General features: G+C 34.6%; 1 protein-coding gene across 5 annotated transcripts in view; it reads right to left on the bottom strand.

The window, feature by feature from the left end:
• Positions 1-4,167: 4,167 nt before the first annotated feature.
• phospho2 (phosphatase, orphan 2) overlaps positions 4,168-23,378 on the bottom strand; it is a 22,270-nt gene continuing 3,059 nt past the window's right edge. Inside the window, exons 1-6 of one of the 5 annotated variants that reach the window (XM_061892414.1) lie at positions 22,331-22,627; positions 20,689-20,766; positions 20,237-20,263; positions 19,790-19,816; positions 18,994-19,088; positions 4,168-4,899 (exon numbers count right to left, since the gene is read on the bottom strand). In XM_061892414.1, coding sequence (XP_061748398.1) covers positions 4,355-4,899; positions 18,994-19,018 — 570 coding nt within the window. In that variant the 5' untranslated portion in view covers positions 19,019-19,088; positions 19,790-19,816; positions 20,237-20,263; positions 20,689-20,766; positions 22,331-22,627 and the 3' untranslated portion in view covers positions 4,168-4,354. Of the gene's footprint in view, positions 4,900-18,993; positions 19,089-19,789; positions 19,817-20,236; positions 20,264-20,688; positions 20,767-22,330; positions 22,629-23,378 lie in introns of those variants that run through there. The other 4 variants (XM_061892407.1, XM_061892403.1, XM_061892392.1 and 1 more) reach the window with 4 other exon arrangements.

Below are 23,378 nucleotides of genomic sequence, written 5' to 3'. Positions count from 1 at the left end.
CCGCTGATCTCCGGTAAGAGGCGACTTTTTACCACAATTTTCTCACCGAAAACTGCCGGTCGATATGTAGCCGGGAACCATGTTCGCTTGACCGCTCTGATCCATAGTAAAGCTTCACCTCCGGGAATTTAAAAAAAGGAATCACCGTGTGTTTGTGTGGGTAAAGGCTAAAGCTTCCCAACTCCATCTTTCTTCTTTGACGTCTCCATTATTAATTGAACAAATTGCAAAAGATTCAGCAACACAGATGTCCAAAATACTGTATAATTGCGCGATGAAAAAAGATGACTTTTAGCCGCAAGTGGTGCTGGCTAATATGTCCCCTCCAACCAATAAGGTCACAAACACGCGTCATCATACGTGTCATCATTCCGCGATGTTTTCAACAGGAAATTCCGCGGGAAATTTAAAATTGCAATTTAGTAAACTAAAAAGGCCGTATTGGCATGTGTTGCAATGTTAATATTTCAATCAATCATCAATCAATGTTTACTTATATAGCCCTAAATCACTAGTGTCTCAAAGGGCTGCCCAAACCCCAAACCACTACGACATCCTCGGTAGGCCCATATAAGGGCAAAGAAAACTCACACCCAGTGGGACGTCGCTGACAATGATGACTATGAGAACCTTGGAGAGGAGGAAAGCAATGGATGTCGAGCGGGTCTAACATGATACTGTGAAAGTTCAATCCATAATGGATCCAACACAGTCGCGAGAGTCCAGTCCAAAGCGGATCCAACACAGCAGCGAGAGTCCCGTTCACAGGAAACCATCCCAAGCGGAGGCGGATCAGCAGCGCAGAGATGACCCCAGCCGATACACAGGCAAGCAATACATGGCCACCGGATCGGACCGGACCCCCTCCACAAGGGAGAGTGGGACATAGGAGAAAAAAGAAGAGAAGCGGCAGATCAACTGGTCTAAAAAGGGAGTCTATTTAAAGGCTAGAGTATACAGATGAGTTTTAAGGTGAGACTTAAATGCTTCTACTGAGGTGGCATCTCGAACTGTTACCGGGAGGGCATTCCAGAGTACTGGAGCCCGAACGGAAAACGCTCTATAGCCCGCAGACTTTTTTTGGGCTCTAGGAATCACTAATAAGCCGGAGTCTTTTGAACGCAGATTTCTTGCCGGGACATATGGTACAATACAATCGGCAAGATAGGATGGAGCTAGACCGTGTAGTATTTTATACGTAAGTAGTAAAACCTTAAAGTCACATCTTAAGTGCACAGGAAGCCAGTACAGGCGTAATGTGATCAAACTTTCTTGTTCTTGTCAAAAGTCTAGCAGCCGCATTTTGTACCAACTGTAATCTTTTAATGCTAGACATGGGGAGACCCGAAAATAATACGTTACAGTAGTAGAGACGAGACGTAACAAACGCATGGATAATGATCTCAGCGTCTTTAGTGGACAAAATGGAGCGAATTTTAGCGATATTACGGAGATGAAAGAAGGCCAACCAAGGCCCTAACCACGACCCATCAGGAGCAAGGGCGAAGTGTCTTGCTCAAAGACACAACGGATATGGCGAAGTTGGTGGAAGGTGGGGATTGAACCAGGAACCCTCAGGTTGCTGGCACGGCCACTCTGCCCACTGCGCCGAGCCGCCCCAGCACTAACAAATAGGTGATCTAGACAAAGTTTGGGGAGATTTTGCCATGGGGGGCGGCTAGTTATGATTAATAACAAGTTAATTACATGTTATAACATAAAACCATAACATGTTAATACTTAAAAACTATAATAGTTATGGAGGCGGGGTGGACTTCACACATGTTCTGTTTACTGAGATCTTAATTTTTCTTTTATGAAATATAAAATTAAAATAACGTTTTTAGATTTAGCTATTGCGTAACACAATAAAAGAAAAAGGCTTTTTTCCATTTTCTTTTTTTGGATTTTAAAACAAAATTCAAATAAACCACCTTTTTCTACAAAACCCAAAACCAGTGAAGTAATCATGTTGTGTAAATGTTAAATAAAAACAGAATACAATTTTATGCTAATCTTTTCAACTTATATTCAATTGAATAGACTGCAAAGACAAGATATTTAATGCTCAAATTGGAAAACATGTTCTTTTTTGGTACCCACATTAGCGGTCCTTTCCAAGGTTTCTCAGTCATTCTCATCGACGTCCCACTGGATTGTGAGTTTTTCCTTGCCCTTATGTGTTATTCATGATATCACAGACTATACACACAATCCCTTTATGTCCTTTGGGCCATGTATTCATCACAATATGAATACATGGCGGCATAGCTCGGTCGGTAGAACGGCCGTGCCAGCAACTTGAGGGTTTCCGGGTTCGATCCCCGCTTCCGCCACCCTGGTCGCTGCCGTTGTGTCCTTGGGCAAGACACTTTACCCACCTAATCCTGGTGCCACCCACACTGGTTTAAATGTAACTTAAATATTGGGTTTTACTATGTAAAGCGCTTTAGTCACGAGAGAAAAGCGCTATATAAATATAATTCACTTCAATTCACTTAAATCAAGAGGAGCTCAAAGTAAAGCCGCTGCTCCTCCACATGGAGAGGAGCCAGATGAGGTGGCTCGGGCATCTGGTCAGGATGCCACCCGAACGCCTCCCTAGGGAGGTGTTTAGGGCACGTCCAACCGGTAGGAGGCCACGGGGAAGACCCAGGACACGTTGGGAAGACTATGTCTCCTGGCTGGCCTCGGAATCCCCCGGGAAGAGCTAGACGAAGTGGCTGGGGAAAGGGAAGTCTGGGCTTCCTTGCTTAGGCTGCTGCCCCCGTGACCCCACCTCGGATAAGCGGAAGATGGATGGATGGATGGGTCTCCTCAGTTCCCAAACGTATACTGAGTGTTAAAAGGAAAGGCCATGTAACAGTGGTAAAAATGTCAAGCCACCACAGTGTATGTTTCTTTTACTTTTTATTCATAGCTGTATGTAGAAGTGTCTGGTTGTATCTGCTGCTTTAATATCTTTGATGTCCTTTGTGTTCTTTGATGTTTGACGTTTCCCTCTTATACACATGTAAGAGGGATGTGTACTATGGCTATGAGTTGTTTTTTTCCCTTGGCCTCAGTCTGCACCCCCTCTCAAGGGCCCAGGCTAAGACCGATTTTTTAATTTTATTTTATTTTAATCCACCATCCCCATTGTTTACCTGTATCTCATCTTTTTTGTAAGGGGCGCTGGAAGCCGGCAGACCCGTCAGCGATCCTGTTCTGGCTCCCTGTAATGTTTGTCTGATCTTGAATGGGATTGTGCTGAAAATTTTTATTTTCCTGACGGAATAAATAAAGTACTATCTGTCTGTCTATCCATCTAAACAAGTTGAAAAACTTATTCGGGTGTAACCATTTAGCGCTCAATTGTACGGAATATCTACTGTACTTTACTAATAAAAGTTTCAATCAATCAATCAATAATTAATTGAAAACAATGGAGTGTGATACTTGCTGCAACCAGCAGAGGTGCTGTTGGTTCAGACTCAACTGGTTTGCCGACTAAACACGGGACAACATGATTAATTCTAAGGGGCGCTGGAAGCCGGCAGACCCGTCAGCGATCCTGTTCTGGCTCCCTGTAATGTTTGTCTGATCTTGAATGGGATTGTGCTGAAAATTTTTATTTTCCTGACGGAATAAATAAAGTACTATCTGTCTGTCCATCTATCTATCTATCCAAACAAGTTGAAAAACTTATTCAGGTGTAACCATTTAGCGCTCAATTGTACGGAATATGTACTGTACTTTACTAATAAAAGTTTCAATCAATCAATCAATAATTAATTGAAAACAATGGAGTGTGATACTTGCTGCAACCAGCAGAGGTGCTGTTGGTTCAGACTAAACACGGGACAACATGATTAATTCTAAGGGGCGCTGGAAGCCGGCAGACCCGTCAGCGATCCTGTTCTGGCTCCCTGTAATGTTTGTCTGATCTTGAATGGGATTGCGCTGAAAATTTTAATTTTCCTGACGGAAAAAATAACGAGTTGCTGCCATTAAATTCTAAGTTTATGATTATTTGCAACATAACATTGTCTTTGCAGTCTATTCAACTGAATATGGGTTGAAAAGGATTAACAAATCATTGTATTCTGTTTTTTTTTTCTTACCATTTAAACACCGTGACAGCTTCATCGGTTTTGGGGTTCTGTATTTCCGTGTATGAAAAGAAGGTTCAAATACGACCCAGAGCGAGCTTTATTTTGTTGTTATTGCTGACTCGTGTTTTTTTTTCCACGCTCCTCCCTGATTCCCGTTATTAAAAACAAGTTTCATTTTGTCAAGTGAAAGTAAAACCATTTCAAAACAGTGGAGTGCGAGGCGAAGGGGGGGGGGGGGGGGTAGGGTAGGAACGGGGAGGTTAGGACGCCAAGCTGGCTTTCAGCTCCTGCAGGATCTCGGTGCCGCTGCTCCAGGAAACCACCCGGGCCCCCGGGGCGTGGGCGTTGTCCTGCTTGGCCAGCAGCTTCTCCAGCGTGTAGCCCTTCCTGGGCATCACCACGTCGCAGCGGCGCAGGCAGGAAGTGGGGCAGAGGTCGTTGCCGCCGTCGCCCACGTAGAAGACGCGGCGGTACTGGGCGCGCTCGGCCAGGTAGACCTCCAGGACCCTCCTCTTGCACAGGTTGACGGGGCAGCGGGCGCAGTCGTGGGCGTGGTGGCAGCGCAGCTCCACCCGCCCCCGCTCGTTGACGCTGGCGGGGTTGGTGAACACCTGGTCCACCGCCGCCCCCAGGCCCGCCGCCCGCAGGATCCAGTCGATGAAGAGGGTGTTGGCGTCGGAGATGACAATGCAGTCCACCCACCTTTTGTTCTCCGATATGAACCTCAGCAGGTCGCTCATCCCCGGCGTGAAGGGGATGTCCTCCATCACGCTGCGGATATGGTCGGCGCTCACTTCCTGCTCCCCTGCGGCCAACACAGCGTCCATTTGTTTATTACTGAATGACACGGGTGGCGCCCCCTGTGGGGGTGTTCTATAACGTGTCTTTTAACGTGGCGAAGTCGTCCAAAGTTTGTGGCCCCTAGCTGATCTTTTAGCGGCACAATCGTTAGCATTCTAAGATTAGCATGCTAAAAAAAATTTGGTACGTACGCATGCTAACGTTAGCATCCTAGCATTTTAAACACATTTTTTTTCAGATACTACTGCTAATATTTAGTTATTTTAGTAAGTTTTTAGTCGGCTCCCTTGGTTGCTTTGTTGGGTCTGCTCTAATTTTGTACGTACATCCAAGTTAGCATTTTAAACACATTTTTCAGATACCACTGCTAATTTTGCTGGTACATACCCCAGCGTCGAATATTTACTTAAATTAATTAGTTTTTAGCTAATGTTGTAGGTAATATTTTGGTACTTGATGCAAGTTAACATTCACATCCTAGATAGCATTTTAAACACGTTTTTTTCAGATACTACTTCTAATTTTGCAGGCACATCCCTTAGCGTCAAATATTTAGTTAATTTAGTTAGTTTTTAGTCGGCTGTCTTAGTTGCTTTATTGGGTCTGCTTTAATTTTTTTAGGTAATATTTTGGTACTTCATGCATGTTAACATTCACATCCTAGATAGCATTTTGAACACATTTTTCAGATACTACAGCTAATTTTGCAAGTACATACCCCGCGTCAAATATTTACTTAATTTAATTAGTTTTTAGCTAATGTTGTAGGTAATATTTTGGTATTTCATGCATGTTAACATTTACATCCAAGTTAACATTTTAAACACATTTTTCAGATACTACTGCTAATTTTTAGCTAATGTTGTAGGTAATATTTTGGTACTTGATGCATGCTAAAGTTAGCATCCTAGCATTTTAAACACATTTTTTTCAGATACTACTGCTAATATTTAGTTATTTTAGTAAGTTTTTAGTCGGCTCTCTTGGTTGCTTTGTTGGGTCTGCTCTAATTTTGTACGTACATCCAAGTTAGCATTTTAAACACATTTTTCAGATACCACTGCTAATTTTGCTGGTACATACCCCAGCGTCGAATATTTACTTAAATTAATTAGTTTTTAGCTAATGTTGTAGGTAATATTTTGGTACTTGATGCAAGTTAACATTCACATCCTAGATAGCATTTAAAAACGTTTTTTTCAGATACTACTGTTATTTTGGTAAGTTTTTAGTCGGCTCTCTTGGTTGCTTTGTTGGGTCTGCTCTAATTTTGTACGTACATCCAAGTTAGCATTTTCAACACATTTTTCAGATACCACTGCTACTTTTGCTGGTACATACCCCAGCGTCGAATATTTACTTAAATTAATTAGTTTTTAGCTAATGTTGTAGGTAATATTTTGGTACTTGATGCAAGTTAACATTCACATCCTAGATAGCATTTTAAACACGTTTTTTTCAGATACTACTTCTAATTTTGCAGGCACATCCCTTAGCGTCAAATATTTAGTTAATTTAGTTAGTTTTTAGTCGGCTGTCTTAGTTGCTTTATTGGGTCTGCTTTAATTTTTTTAGGTAATATTTTGGTACTTCATGCATGTTAACATTCACATCCTAGATAGCATTTTGAACACATTTTTCAGATACTACAGCTAATTTTGCAAGTACATACCCCCGCGTCAAATATTTACTTAATTTAATTAGTTTTTAGCTAATGTTGTAGGTAATATTTTGGTATTTCATGCATGTTAACATTTACATCCAAGTTAACATTTTAAACACATTTTTCAGATACTACTGCTAATTTTTAGCTAATGTTGTAGGTAATATTTTGGTACTTGATGCATGCTAAAGTTAGCATCCTAGCATTTTAAACACATTTTTTTCAGATACTACTGCTAATATTTAGTTATTTTAGTAAGTTTTTAGTCGGCTCTCTTGGTTGCTTTGTTGGGTCTGCTCTAATTTTGTACGTACATCCAAGTTAGCATTTTAAACACATTTTTCAGATACCACTGCTAATTTTGCTGGTACATACCCCAGCGTCGAATATTTACTTAAATTAATTAGTTTTTAGCTAATGTTGTAGGTAATATTTTGGTACTTGATGCAAGTTAACATTCACAGCCTAGATAGCATTTTAAACACGTTTTTTTCAGATACTACTGTTATTTTGGTAAGTTTTTAGTCGGCTCTCTTGGTTGCTTTGTTGGGTCTGCTCTAATTTTGTACGTACATAAGTTAGCATTTTCAACACATTTTTCAGATACCACTGCTACTTTTGCTGGTACATACCCCAGCGTCGAATATTTACTTAAATTAATTAGTTTTTAGCTAATGTTGTAGGTAATATTTTGGTACTTGATGCAAGTTAACATTCACATCCTAGATAGCATTTTAAACACGTTTTTTTCAGATACTACTTCTAATTTTGCAGGCACATCCCTTAGCGTCAAATATTTAGTTAATTTAGTTAGTTTTTAGTCGGCTGTGTTAGTTGCTTTATTGGGTCTGCTTTAATTTTTTTAGGTAATATTTTGGTACTTCATGCATGTTAACATTCACATCCTAGATAGCATTTTGAACACATTTTTCAGATACTACAGCTAATTTTGCAAGTACATACCCCCGCGTCAAATATTTACTTAATTTGATTAGTTTTTAGCTAATGTTGTAGGTAATATTTTGGTATTTCATGCATGTTAACATTTACATCCAAGTTAACATAAACACATTTTTCAGATACTACTGCTAATTTTTAGCTAATGTTGTAGGTAATATTTTGGTACTTGATGCATGCTAAAGTTAGCATCCTAGCATTTTAAACACATTTTTTTCAGATACTACTGCTAATATTCAGTTATTTTAGTAAGTTTTTAGTCGGCTCTCTTGGTTGCTTTGTTGGGTCTGCTCTAATTTTGTACGTACATCCAAGTTAGCATTTTAAACACATTTTTCAGATACCACTGCTAATTTTGCTGGTACATACCCCAGCGTCGAATATTTACTTAAATTAATTAGTTTTTAGCTAATGTTGTAGGTAATATTTTGGTACTTGATGCAAGTTAACATTCACATCCTAGATAGCATTTAAAAACGTTTTTCAGATACTACTGTTATTTTGGTAAGTCTTTAGTCGGCTCTCTTGGTTGCTTTGTTGGGTCTGCTCTAATTTTGTATGTACATCCAAGTTAGCATTTTAAACACATTTTTCAGATACCACTGCTAATTTTGCTGGTACATACCCCAGCGTCGAATATTTACTTAAATTAATTAGTTTTTAGCTAATGTTGTAGGTAATATTTTGGTACTTGATGCAAGTTAACATTCACATCCTAGATAGCATTTTAAACACGTTTTTTTCAGATACTACTGTTATTTTAGTAAGTTTTTAGTCGGCTCTCTTGGTTGCTTTGTTGGGTCTGCTCTAATTTTGTACGTACATCCAAGTTAGCATTTTAAACACATTTTTCAGATACCACTGCTAATTTTGCTGGTACATACCGCAGCATCGAATATTTACTTAAATTAATTAGTTTTTACCTAATGTTGTAGGTAATATTTTGGTACTTGATGCAAGTTAACATTCACATCCTAGATAGCATTTTAAACACGTTTTTTTCAGATACTACTGCTAATTTTTAGCTAATGTTGTAGGTAATATTTTGGTACTTGATGCATGCTAAAGTTAGCATCCTAGCATTTTAAACACATTTTTTTCAGATACTACTGCTAATATTTAGTTATTTTAGTAAGTTTTTAGTCGGCTCTCTTGGTTGCTTTGTTGGGTCTGCTCTAATTTTGTACGTACATCCAAGTTAGCATTTTAAACACATTTTTCAGATACCACTGCTAATTTTGCTGGTACATACCCCAGCGTCGAATATTTACTTAAATTAATTAGTTTTTAGCTAATGTTGTAGGTAATATTTTGGTACTTGATGCAAGTTAACATTCACATCCTAGATAGCATTTTAAACACGTTTTTTTCAGATACTACTGTTATTTTGGTAAGTTTTTAGTCGGCTCTCTTGGTTGCTTTGTTGGGTCTGCTCTAATTTTGTACGTACATAAGTTAGCATTTTCAACACATTTTTCAGATACCACTGCTACTTTTGCTGGTACATACCCCAGCGTCGAATATTTACTTAAATTAATTAGTTTTTAGCTAATGTTGTAGGTAATATTTTGGTACTTGATGCAAGTTAACATTCACATCCTAGATAGCATTTTAAACACGTTTTTTTCAGATACTACTTCTAATTTTGCAGGCACATCCCTTAGCGTCAAATATTTAGTTAATTTAGTTAGTTTTTAGTCGGCTGTGTTAGTTGCTTTATTGGGTCTGCTTTAATTTTTTTAGGTAATATTTTGGTACTTCATGCATGTTAACATTCACATCCTAGATAGCATTTTGAACACATTTTTCAGATACTACAGCTAATTTTGCAAGTACATACCCCCGCGTCAAATATTTACTTAATTTGATTAGTTTTTAGCTAATGTTGTAGGTAATATTTTGGTATTTCATGCATGTTAACATTTACATCCAAGTTAACATAAACACATTTTTCAGATACTACTGCTAATTTTTAGCTAATGTTGTAGGTAATATTTTGGTACTTGATGCATGCTAAAGTTAGCATCCTAGCATTTTAAACACATTTTTTTCAGATACTACTGCTAATATTTAGTTATTTTAGTAAGTTTTTAGTCGGCTCTCTTGGTTGCTTTGTTGGGTCTGCTCTAATTTTGTACGTACATCCAAGTTAGCATTTTAAACACATTTTTCAGATACCACTGCTAATTTTGCTGGTACATACCCCAGCGTCGAATATTTACTTAAATTAATTAGTTTTTAGCTAATGTTGTAGGTAATATTTTGGTACTTGATGCAAGTTAACATTCACATCCTAGATAGCATTTTAAACACGTTTTTTTCAGATACTACTTTTATTTTGGTAAGTCTTTAGTCGGCTCTCTTGGTTGCTTTGTTGGGTCTGCTCTAATTTTGTATGTACATCCAAGTTAGCATTTTAAACACATTTTTCAGATACCACTGCTAATTTTGCTGGTACATACCCCAGCGTCGAATATTTACTTAAATTAATTAGTTTTTAGCTAATGTTGTAGGTAATATTTTGGTACTTGATGCAAGTTAACATTCACATCCTAGATAGCATTTTAAACACGTTTTTTTCAGATACTACTTCTAATTTTGCAGGCACATCCCTTAGCGTCAAATATTTAGTTAATTTAGTTAGTTTTTAGTCGGCTGTCTTAGTTGCTTTATTGGGTCTGCTTTAATTTTTTTAGGTAATATTTTGGTACTTCATGCATGTTAACATTCACATCCTAGATAGCATTTTGAACACATTTTTCAGATACTACAGCTAATTTTACAAGTACATACCCACCGGGTCAAATATTTACTTAATTTGATTAGTTTTTAGCTAATGTTGTAGGTAATATTTTGGTATTTCATGCATGGTAACATTTACATCCAAGTTAACATAAACACATTTTTCAGATACTACTGCTAATTTTTAGCTAATGTTGTAGGTAATATTTTGGTACTTGATGCATGCTAAAGTTAGCATCCTAGCATTTTAAACACATTTTTTTCAGATACTACTGCTAATATTTAGTTATTTTAGTAAGTTTTTAGTCGGCTCTCTTGGTTGCTTTGTTGGGTCTGCTCTAATTTTGTACGTACATCCAAATTAGCATTTTAAACACATTTTTCAGATACCACTGCTAATTTTGCTGGTACATACCCCAGCGTCGAATATTTACTTAAATTAATTAGTTTTTAGCTAATGTTGTAGGTAATATTTTGGTACTTGATGCAAGTTAACATTCACATCCTAGATAGCATTTTAAACACGTTTTTTTCAGATACTACTGTTATTTTAGTAAGTTTTTAGTCGGCTCTCTTGGTTGCTTTGTTGGGTCTGCTCTAATTTTGTACGTACATCCAAGTTAGCATTTTAAACACATTTTTCAGATACCACTGCTAATTTTGCTGGTACATACCGCAGCGTCGAATATTTACTTAAATTAATTAGTTTTTACCTAATGTTGTAGGTAATATTTTGGTACTTGATGCAAGTTAACATTCACATCCTAGATAGCATTTTAAACACGTTTTTTTCAGATACTACTGCTAATTTTGCAGGCACATACCTTAGCGTCAAATATTTAGTTAATTTAGTTAGTTTTTAGTCGGCTGTCTTAGTTGCTTTATTGGGTCTCCTTTAATTTTTTTAGGTAATATTTTGGTACTTCATGCATGTTAACATTCACATCCTAGATAGCACTTTGAACACATTTTTCAGATACTACAGCTAATTTTGCAGGTACATACCCCCGCGTCAAATATTTACTTAATTTAATTAGTTTTTAGCTAATGTTGTAGGTAATATTTTGGTATTTCATGCATGTTAACATTTACATCCAAGTTAACATTTTAAACACATTTTTTAGATACTACTGCTAATTTTTAGCTAATGTTGTAGGTAATATTTTGGTACTTGATGCATGCTAAAGTTAGCATCCTAGCATTTTAAACACATTTTTTTCAGATACTACTGCTAATATTTAGTTATTTTAGTAAGTTTTTAGCCGGCTCTCTTGGTTGCTTTGTTGGGTCTGCTCTAATTTTGTAGGTAATATTTTGGTACTTCATGCATGTTAAGATTCAAAGTTAGCATTTTAAACACATTTTTCAGATACTACTGCTAATTTTGCAGGTACATACCTCAGCGTTGAATATTTACTTAAATTAATTAGTTTTTAGCTAATGTAGGTAATATTTTGGTACTTGATGCAAGTTAACATTCACATCCTAGATAGCATTTTAAAAACATTTTTTCAGATACTACTGCTAATTTTGCAGGTCCATACCTCAGCGTCGAATATTTACTTAATTTAATTAGTTTTTAGCTAATGTTGTAGGTAATATTTTGGTGCTTGATGCATGCTTACGTTAGCATCCTAGCATTTTAAACACATTTTTTTCAGATACTACTGCTAATATTTAGCTATTTTAGTAAGTTTTTAGTCGGCTCTCTTGGTTGCTTTGTTGGGTCTGCTCTAATTTTGTAGGTAATATTTTGGTACTTGATGCAAGTTAACATTCACATCCTAGATAGCATTTTAAACACATTTTTTTCAGATACTACAGCTAATTTTGCAGGTACATACCTCAGCGTCAAATATTTACTTAATTTAATTAGTTTTTATTTAATGTTGTAGGTAATATTTTGGTACTTGCATGCTTACGTTAGCATCCTAGCATTTTAAACACATTTTTTTCAGATACTACTGCTAATATTTAGTTATTTTAGTAAGTTTTTAGGCGGCTCTCTTGGTTGCTTTGTTGGGTCTGCTCTAATTTTGTAGGTAATATTTTGGTACTTCATGCATGTTAAGATCCAAGTTAGCATTTTAAACAAATTTTTCAGATACTACTGCTAATTTTGCAGGTAAATACCTCAGCGTCAAATATTTACTTAATTTAATTAGTTTTTAGCTAATGCTGTAGGTAATATTTTGGTACTTGATGCGTGCTAACGTTAGCCTCCTAGCATTTTAAACACTTTTTTTTTTCAGACATTACTGCTAATTTTGCAGGTACATACCTCAGTGTCAAATATTTAGTTAATCTAGTTGTTTTTTAATCGGCTGTCTTACTTGCTTTATTGGGTCTGCTCTAATTTTTGTAGCTAATATTTTGGTACTTCATGCATGTTAACATTTATATCCAAGTTAGCATTTTAAACACATTTTTCAGGTACTACTGCTAATTTTGCAGGTACATACCTTAGCGTCGAATATTTACTTAAATTAATTAGTTTTTAGCTAATGTTATAGGTAATATTTTGGTACTTGATGCATGCTAACGTTAGCAACCTAGCATTTTAAACACATTTTTTTCTGCTAATATTTTGTTATTTTGGTAAGTTTTTAGTTGGCTCTCTTGGTTGCTTTGTTGGGTCTGCTCTAATTTTGTAGGTAATATTTTGGTACTTCATGCATGTTAACATCCAAGTTAGCATTTTAAACACATTTTTCAGATACTACTGCTAATTTTGCAGGTACATACCTTAGCGTCAAATATTTACTTAAATTAATTAGTTTTTAGCTAATGTTGTAGGTAATATTTTGGTACTTGATGCATGCTAAAGGTAGCATCCTAGCATTTTAAACACATTTTTTTCCAGATACTACTGCTAATATTTAGTTATTTTAGTAAGTTTTTAGTCGGCTCTCTTGGTTGCTTTGTTGGGTCTGCTCTAATTTTGTAGGTAATATTTTGGTACTTCATTCATGTTAACATTTACATCCAAGTTAACATTTTAAACACATTTTCAGATACTACTGCTAATTTTGCAGGTAAATACCTCAGCGTCGAATATTTACTTAATTTAATTAGTTTTTAGCTAATGTTGTAGGTAATATTTTTGTACTTGATGCAAGTTAACATTCACATCCTAGATAGCATTTTAAACACATTATTTCAGATACTACTGCTAATTTTGCAGGTACATACCTCAGCGTCGAATATTTATTTAATTTAATTAGTTTTTAGCTAATGTTGTAGGTAATATTTTGGTACTTGATGCATGCTTACGTTAGCATCCTAGCATTTTAAACACATTTTTTTCAGATACTACTGCTTATATTTAGTTATTTTAGTAAGTTTTTAGTCGGCTCTCCTGGTTGCTTTGTTGGGTCTGCTCTAATTTTGTAGGTAATATTTTGGTACTTTGTGCATGTTAACAAGTTAGCATTTAAAACACATTTTTCAGATACTACTGCTAATTTTGCAGGTACATACTTCAGCGTTGAATATTTACTTAATTTAATTAGTTTTTAGCTAATGCTGTAGGTAATATTTTGGTACTTGATGCATGCTAACGTTAGCAACCTAGCATTTTAAACACATTTTTTTCGGCTAATATTTTGTTATTTTGGTAAGTTTTTAGTTGGCTCTCTTGGTTGCTTTGTTGGGTCTGCTCTAATTTTGTAGGTAATATTTTGGTACTTCATGCATGTTAACATCCAAGTTAGCATTTTAAACACATTTTTCAGATACTACTGCTAATTTTGCAGGTACATACCTTAGCGTCGAATATTTACTTAAATTAATTAGTTTTTAGCTAATGTTGTAGGTAATATTTTGGTACTTGATGCATGCTAAAGTTAGCATCCTAGCATTTTAAACACATTTTTTTCCAGATACTACTGCTAATATTTAGTTATTTTAGTAAGTTTTTAGTCGGCTCTCTTGGTTGCTTTGTTGGGTCTGCTCTAATTTTGTAGGTAATATTTTGGTACTTCATGCATGTTAACATTTACATCCAAGTTAACATTTTAAACACATTTTCAGATACTACTGCTAATTTTGCAGGTAAATACCTCAGCGTCGAATATTTACTTAATTTAATTAGTTTTTAGCTAATGCTGTAGGTAATATTTTGGTACTTGATGCATGCTAACGTTAGCAACCTAGCATTTTAAACACTTTTTTTTCTGCTAATATTTTGTTATTTTGGTAAGTTTTTAGTTGGCTCTCTTGGTTGCTTTGTTGGGTCTGCTCTAATTTAGTAGGTAATATTTTGGTACTTCATGCATGTTAACATCCAAGTTAGCATTTTAAACACATTTTTCAGATACTACTGCTAATTTTGCAGGTACATACCTCAGCGTCGAATATTTACTTAAATTAATTAGTTTTTAGCTAATGTTGTAGGTAATATTTTGGTACTTGATGCATGCTAAAGTTAGCATCCTAACATTTTAAACACATTTTTTTTAGAGACTACTTCTAATATTTAGTTATTTTAGTAAGTTTTTAGTCGGCTCTCTTGGTTGCTTTGTTGGGTCTGCTCTAATTTTGTAGGTAATATTTTGGTACTTCATGCATGTTAACATCCAAGTTAGCATTTTAAACACATTTTTCAGATACTACTGCTAATTTTGCAGGTACATACCTCAGCGTCGAATATTTACTTAAATTAATTAGTTTTTAGCTAATGTTGTAGGTAATATTTTGGTACTTGATGCATGCTAAAGTTAGCATCCTAGCATTTTAAACACTTTTTTTCAGATAGTACTGCTAATATTTAGTTATTTTGGTAAGTTTTTAGTCGGCTCTCTTGGTTGCTTTGTTGGGTCTGCTCTAATTTTGTAGGTAATATTTTGGTACTTCATGCATGTTAACATTTACATCCAAGTTAGCATTTTAAACACATTTTTCAGATACTACTGCTAATTTTGCAGGTACATACCTCAGCGTCGAATATTTACTTAAATTAGTTTTTAGCTAATGTTGTAGGTAATATTTTGGTACTTGATGCATGCTAAAGTTAGCATCCTAGCATTTTAAACACTTTTTTTCAGATACTACTGCTAATATTTAGTTATTTTGGTAAGTTTTTAGTCGGCTCTCTTGGTTGCTTTGTTGGGTCTGCTCTAATTTTGTAGGTAGTATTTTGGTACTTCATGCATGTTAACATTTACATCCAAGTTAGCATTTTAAACACATTTTTCAGATACTACTGCTAATTTTGCAGGTACATACCTCAGCGTCGAATATTTACTTAATTTAATTAGTTTTTAGCTAATGTTGTAGGTAATATTTTGGTATTTGATGCATGCTTACGTTAGCATCCTAGCATTTTAAACACTTTTTTTTCAGACACTACTGCTAATTTTGCAGGTACATACCTCAGTGTCAAATATTTAGTTAATCTAGTTGGTTTTTAGTCGGCTGTCTTACTTGCTTTTTTGGGTCTGCTCCAAAATATTACCTACATTTTGTAGGTAATATTTAGGAGCTTGATGCATGCTAACGTTAGCATCCTAGCATTTTAAACAACATTTTTCGGATACTACTGCTAATTTTGCAGATACATACCTCAGCCTCGTATATTCAGGTAATCTAGTTTTTAGTCGGCTCCCTTGGTTGCTTTGTTGGGTCTGCTCTAATTTTGTAGGTAATATTTTGGTACTTGATGCACGCTAACGTTCACATTCTGGTTAACATTAAAAAAAAAAATCTGCACAATTGCTAACATTCTAATATATCCATGCTAGCGCTTTTGTACATTTTTTTGGTACGCATGCTAACGTTAGCATCCTAGCATTTTAAACACTTTTTTTCAGATACTACTGCTAATATTTAGTTATTTTAGTAAGTTTTTAGTCGGCTCTCTTGGTTTCTTTGTTGGGTCTGCACTAATTTTGTAGGTAATATTTTGGTACTTCACGCATGTTAACATTTACATCCAAGTTAGCATTTTAAACACATTTTTCAGATACTACTGCTAATTTTGCAGGTACATACATCAGCGTCGAATATTTACTTAATTTAATTAGTTTTTAGCTAATGTTATAGGTAATATTTTGGTACTTGATGCATGTTAACATTCACATCCTAGATAGCATTTTAAACACATTTTTTCAGATACTACTGCTAATTTTGCAGGTACATACCTCAGCGTCGAATATTTACTTAATTTAATTAGTTTTTAGCTAATGTTGTAGGTAATATTTTGGTGCTTGATGCATGCTTACGTTAGCATCCTAGCATTTTAAACACATTTTTTTCAGATACTACTGCTAATATTTAGTTATTTTAGTACGTTTTTAGTCGGCTCTCTTGGTTGCTTTGTTGGGTCTGCTCTAATTTTGTAGGTAATATTTTGGTAATTCATGCATGTTAACATTTACATCCAAGTTAGCATTTTAAACACATTTTTCAGATACTACTGCTAATTTTGCAGGTACATACCCCAGCGTCGAATATTTACTTAATTTAATTAGTTTTTAGCTAATGTTGTAGGTAATATTTTGGTACTTGATGCATGTTAACATTCACATCCTAGATAGCATTTTAAACACATTTTTTCAGATACTACTGCTAATTTTGCAGGTACATACCTCAGCGTCTATTTAGTTAATTTAATTAGTCTTTAGCTAATTTTGCAGGTATATACCTCAGCGTCGAATATTTACTTAATTTAATTAGTTTTTAGCTAATGTTGTAGGTAATATTTTGGTGCTTGATGCATGCTTACGTTAGCATCCTAGCATTTTTAACACATTTTTTACAGATACTACTGCTAATATTTAGTTATTTTGGTAAGTTTTTAGTCGGCTCCCTTGGTTGCTTTGTTGGGTCTGCTCTAATATTGTAGGTAATATTTTGGTACTTCATGCACGTTAACATCCAAGTTAGCATTTTAAACACATTTTTAAGATACTACTGCTATATTTTTAAGATACTACTGTTATATTTTGGTACTTGATGCATGCTAACGTTAGCATCCTAGTATTTGAAAAAATTGTTTTCAGATATCACTGCTAATTTTGCAGCGTCAAATATTTAGTTGATTTTAGCTAATTTTGTGGGTAATATTTTGGTATCTACAAATGCTAACGTTAGCATCCTAGGATTTTAAACACATTCTTCAGATACTACTGCTAATTTCGCAGGTATATACCTCAGCGTCAAATATTTTGTTAATTTAGGTAATTTTTAGCTAATATTGTAGGTAATATTTTGGTACTTGATGCATAATATCGTTAGCACACTAGCATTTTAAACACATTTTTTTCAGATACTATTGCTAATCAGTGCTGAATATTTATTAAATTTTTTGCTAATTTTGTAGGTAATATTTTGGTACCTACAAATGCTAACGTTAACATCCTAGAATTTTAAACACATTTTTCAGATTCTATTGCTAATTTTGCAGGTACATACCTCAGTGTCAAACATTTTGTTAATTTAGTTAGTTTTTAGCTAATTCTGTAAGTAACATTTTGGCACTTGATGCATGCTAACTGAGATATACATCTCAGCCACAAATATTTTGTTATTTGACAAACGATATCTGTTAGCATGTTAAGTTTAGTATGCTATACACATAAGACGTATTTTGGTGCATTAGCATCCTGTAGCATTTTAAACCAATTTTTCTACAGTACTATATTTTGGTACTTGAAGCATGTTACAGTTAGCATGGTAAAGTTAATACGCTAACTTTTCTTTAGCTAGTTTTGTAGGTATAAACCTTGGTCGTTTTTTGGTACTTGGTGTGTGTTAACTTTGCATCCTAGCATTTTAAACTACTTTTTCAGGTGCATACCTCAGAGCAATATATATTCGTACTTGACGCGTGTTTTGCGGTTGAAATTTTAGCATGCTAACAATAGCATGGTAGCTTTGTTAGCTAATTTTGCAGGTATACATCTCAGCGTCAAATATTTTGTTACTTGACAAATAATACCGTTATACACCTTAGTCATATTTTGGTATTTGGTTAGTGCTAACGTTAGCATCGTAGCATTTTAAACACATTTTTCAGGTACATACCTCAGAGCAGTACATATTCGTACTTGACGCGTGTTTTATGGTTAACATTTTAGCATGCTAGCATTAGCATGGTAGCTTTGTTAGCTAATTTTACAGGTATACATCTCAGCGTCAAATATTTTGTTAATTGACAAAATATACCGGTTAGCATGGTAAGGTTAGTACGCTAACTTTTTTTTAGCTAATTTTGTAAGTATACACCTTAAGTCATATTTTGGTTTTTGGTTTGTGCTAACTTTAGCATCCTAGCATTTTAAACTACTTTTTCAGGTACACACCTCAGAGTATAACAATAACTATTTCTGCTAATTGTGCAAATGTACATCTCAGCGTCAAATATTTTGTTATTTGACAAATGATACCTGTTAGCATGCTAAATTTAATATGCTAACTATAGGTATAAACTTCAGTCATATTTTGGTGCATTAGCATCCTGGAGCATTTTTAACCAATTTTTCTACAGTACTATATTTTGGTACTTAACGCGTGTTAGCATTTTAGCACACCAACATTAGCTTGGCAGCTTTTTAAGCTAATTCAGGCATATACTTAATTATTATATATTTTGATATTTTACTAATGCTAAAAATTATCAATAGTTAATTATATCGACTGATATAAAACACAATGTACATGTAAATGTACAAAATGTTACATTAGTAAGTCAAGCAGTACTATGCATTATAACGTGTAGTACAGTACTGTACTAACCTATGTAGTTCATGACTGTCGCCATGAACTCAGTCCAGTGGCCTTTCCTGTAAGAATGCTTCACCTTGTCGGGCAAACTCTGATCCGGAAGGCATCTAAACACAAACAAAATATAGGACATGCAATTTGTTAATGCTGAAATGCTCAAGCCGAACTTAAAATGCTAACGTAACATGCAAACAGTTAGAATGCGTCAAGTACCAACTCGTGACTATGAAGCATAATGCATGTAAAATTAGCTTACAAAGTTAGCGTGCTGTAGAAATGGCAACAAAAAAAAGTTAGCATACTGGAATGCTAATGTTAGCATGTCATCTGTTAGCATACGTCAAGTACCAAGTTAGTTGATTCTGAGGCGTTCGATTACAAAATTGGCTAATAAAGTTAGCACACCATTGTTAACATGCCAACAGTTAAAATACGTCAGGCACCAAGTCATATGGCAATGAAGCGTATAAATGTATTCGCTGAAAAGGTTGGCATGCTAACATTAGCATGCTGTGAAAATGGCTAAAAAAAAAGTTAGCATACTGGAATACTAACATTAGCATGTTATCAGTCCACATAAGTCAAGTACCAAGTTATATGACTCTGAAGCGTTCGGCTAATAAAGTTAGCACACCAATGTCAGCATGCTAACATGCTAATTTTATCATGCCAACAGTTAGCATTTGTCAAGTACCAAGTTATAAAACTGAAGCGTTCGGCTACAAAATTAGCTAAAAGGTTAGAATGTTAATGTTAGTCTGCTAGAATGCTATTGTTAGTTTGTTATCAGTTAGCATGTGTCAAGTACCATGTTGTATGTCTCCGAGGTGTTCGGCTGTAAAAATGGCAAAAACAAAAAGTTAGCATGGTAAAATGCTGACGTTAGCACGTTATCAGTAAGCTTGTGTTACGTACCAAGTTATATGACTGAGGTGCTAAATGCAAAATTGGCTACAAAAAATGTTAGCATGCTAATGTTAGTATGATAAAAATGCTCACTGTCATGCGAACATGTATCAAGTATCAAGTTATATGACTCTGAAGCCTTTGGCTGCAAAATCGGCTAATAAAGTTAGCACACCAATGTCAGCATGCTAACATGCTAATTTTATCATGCTAACAGTTAGCATTTGTCAAGTACCAAGTTAGAAAACTGAAGCGTTCGGCTACAAAATTCGCTAAAAGGTTAGAATGTTAATCTTAGTCTGCTAGAATGCTATTATTAGTTTGTTATCAGTTAGCATGTGTCAAGTACCATGTTATATGACTCCGAGGTGTTCGGCTGTAAAAATGGCAAAAAAAAAAAGTTAGCATGGTAAAATGCTGACGTTAGCACGTTATCGGTAAGCTTGTATTAAGTACTAAGTTATTTGACTGAGGTGCGAAATGCAAAATTGGCTACAAAAGTTATTAGCATGCTAATGTTAGTACAATAAAAATGCTCACTGTACCAAGTTATATGACTCTGAAGCGTTCGGCTGCAAAAATCGGCTAATAATGTTAGCATACCAATATCAGCATGCTAACATGCTAATTTTATCATGCTAACAGTTAGCATACGTCAAGTACCAAGTCATGACTGAGGCGTTTGGCTGCGAAATGTGCTAAAAAAAAAAGTTAGCATGCGAATTAAGATTTGACATGTCGTTCAGCATATATTGATTGTTCATATTGAAAGTTTGGACGCCCCTGTTTATTTTTTTTTACCTGATCACCCAAGTGTCGCTGTTGTCATCGACCACCGTGTGGTCGAAATCGAACACCATCAAAGTCTTCATGGTTCACCTGCAGCCACAAAACACTCCATTTAATGGCAACCAATCAAAGAGGGAGAAGGAAAAAGTCGGACACGCCCCCTAAATGTTGACAAACAATGCATCGAACAAATATAAACAATGTGCGGCCCCCGGGGGCCATTTGCAGGCCGTAGCTGGTTTTTTTAACGGCCAGTGGCACATTCTAAAAATATATTTTTTTAAATATTTTTAAAAAACGTTTTAAAAAATGAATAAAAGACAACAGAGGTGATAGGTTGCATTTTTCTTTTAAAGCGTCATTGCTCAGAACATAATAATGAATCAAAATCAATGTTGTTATGAATCATTGCGCTTTTCCAAGCTCCAATTTCATTTGCATCCAAAGTTTTACTTTGAAATATTTTTTAGGGGAAATTATATAAACGGGTTGTACTTGTATAGCGCTTTTCTACCTTCAAGGTACTCAAAGCGCTTATATGTATTGTGTTTGCTATATAAGGTCAAAGGTCAGAGAGATGTATTATCATGTTTAATGAGCATTTACATTCCAAGGGAAATTAAAGTATGTTTCTCCGAAAAAAAAATTCACTAAAAACATTCATTAAAAAAAAGTTTTCTTTGACATAAAGGGCATAGAAAAACTACAAGTAACAAATAAAAACATTAAATAAAAATTAAAACTAATAATCAACGAATAGATCTGAAGTTGATTTAGTTCAGGGGTCTCCAAACTTATAGACCCGGGGGCCGCATTGGGTATGTATATATATATGTATGTATGTATATATATATATATATATATATATATATATGTATATATATATATATATATATATATATATATATATATATATATATATATATATATATATATATATACATATATATATACATACATATATATACATATATATGTATATATATATATATATATATATATATATATATACATATACATACACATACATATATATACATATATATACATACATATATATACATACATATATATATACATATACATATACATATACATATATATATATATATATATATATATATATATATATATATATATATATTCCTCACACACTAATTGACTGTGAAAGTGCGTCACTTGGAGACCTCGAGAGTAGCAAGCGGTAGAAAATGGAATAAAAGGGACAGATTTTAAAAAATAATGAGAAAAATAATAAATAAATACATTTTTAACTTGGTACTTCCTGTGGGCCGGACTTTGGATCCTGGCGGCCTGTAGTTTGGGGACTCCTTAGATAATTAAGCTTTGAAAGTTAAAAAAAAAAAAAAAAAACATATGACTTATTTTTAACACTTTATAAGCCCTTTGGGAAAACATGGTTTTGACAAAAAGGGAATTAAAATAAAAAAAAAAACTATAAAACAACAGCTAGACCGGAAGTTCATCTAGAGATTTAAGCATTGAATCCAAATTTGGGGAAAAATATATACGACTTATTTTTAAACATTAGCATGACTGAGAGTGAGACCCCCTCAGGGTTAAAAAGTGAAAATATATCAAAATGTCCCCCGCATGCTTTGATGTACAACACATATTAAAAAAATATACTCACTTTTAAATCTCAATCTGAGCTTCCTTTAGATGGAGTTTGATGGCATTTTTTTTTTTTTTTTTTATCAAAAGGTCCCGTCCGGCTTCTGTGTTTCTAATCCAGACATGTCCTGGAAAAAACGAAACTTTGCGATCGCCGTGAAATTCAGCGATTTTTAATTTTTTTTTGTGAGCAATTGTCGCCAAAACCAAACGTTAACAAACGAAAACAACCGGAGCTCTTTAACTTCCGCTATGACGTCATCCTCGCTGTGTTCTTCTCTCGGTTACTTGCGCACTCGGTGCTGACACCTGCCGGTACAATCCGGGATCACCAACCTTTTTGACACCAAGAGCTACTTCTTGGGTACTGATTAATGCAAAGGGCTACCAGTTTGATACACACTTAAATAAGTTGCCAGAAAGAGCCAATTCGCTCAATTTACCTTTAATAAATAAATCTATATATATATAAAAAATGGGTATTTCTGTCTGTCATTCTGTCGTACATTTTTTTTCCTTTTACGGACAGTCTTTTGTAGAGAATGAATGATTAAAAAACACTTAATTGAACGGTTTAAAAGAGGAGAAAACGCGAGAAAATAACAATTTAATTTTGAAACATAGTTTATCTTCAATTTCGACTCTTTAAAATTCAAAATTCAACCGGAAAATATGAAGGGAAAAACTAGCTAATTCGAATCTTTTTGAAAAAAATAAAAAAACAATTTATGGAACATCATTAGTAATTTTTCCTGATTAAGATTAATTTCAGAATTTTAATGGCATGTTTTAAATAGGTTAAAATCCAATCTTCGATTTATTAGAATATATAACAAATTGGACCAAGCTATATTTCTAACAAAGACAAATCATTATGTCTTCTAGATTTTCCAGAACCAAAATTTTAAAACAAATTCAAAAGACTTTGAAGTAAGATTTAAATTTGATTCTACAGATTTTCTAGATTTCCCAGAATATTTTTGGGGAATTTTAATCATAAAAAGTTTGAAGAAATTTCACAAATATTCTTTGTCGAAAAAAATAGAAGCTAAAACGAAAAATTAAAT

The sequence above is a fragment of the Nerophis ophidion genome, linkage group LG02, assembly GCF_033978795.1.
Source record: "Nerophis ophidion isolate RoL-2023_Sa linkage group LG02, RoL_Noph_v1.0, whole genome shotgun sequence".
Classification (NCBI taxonomy): Eukaryota; Metazoa; Chordata; class Actinopteri; order Syngnathiformes; family Syngnathidae; genus Nerophis; species Nerophis ophidion.
Note: the sequence above shows the minus strand (reverse complement) of the source record. Positions and strands in the feature narration are given on the sequence as shown.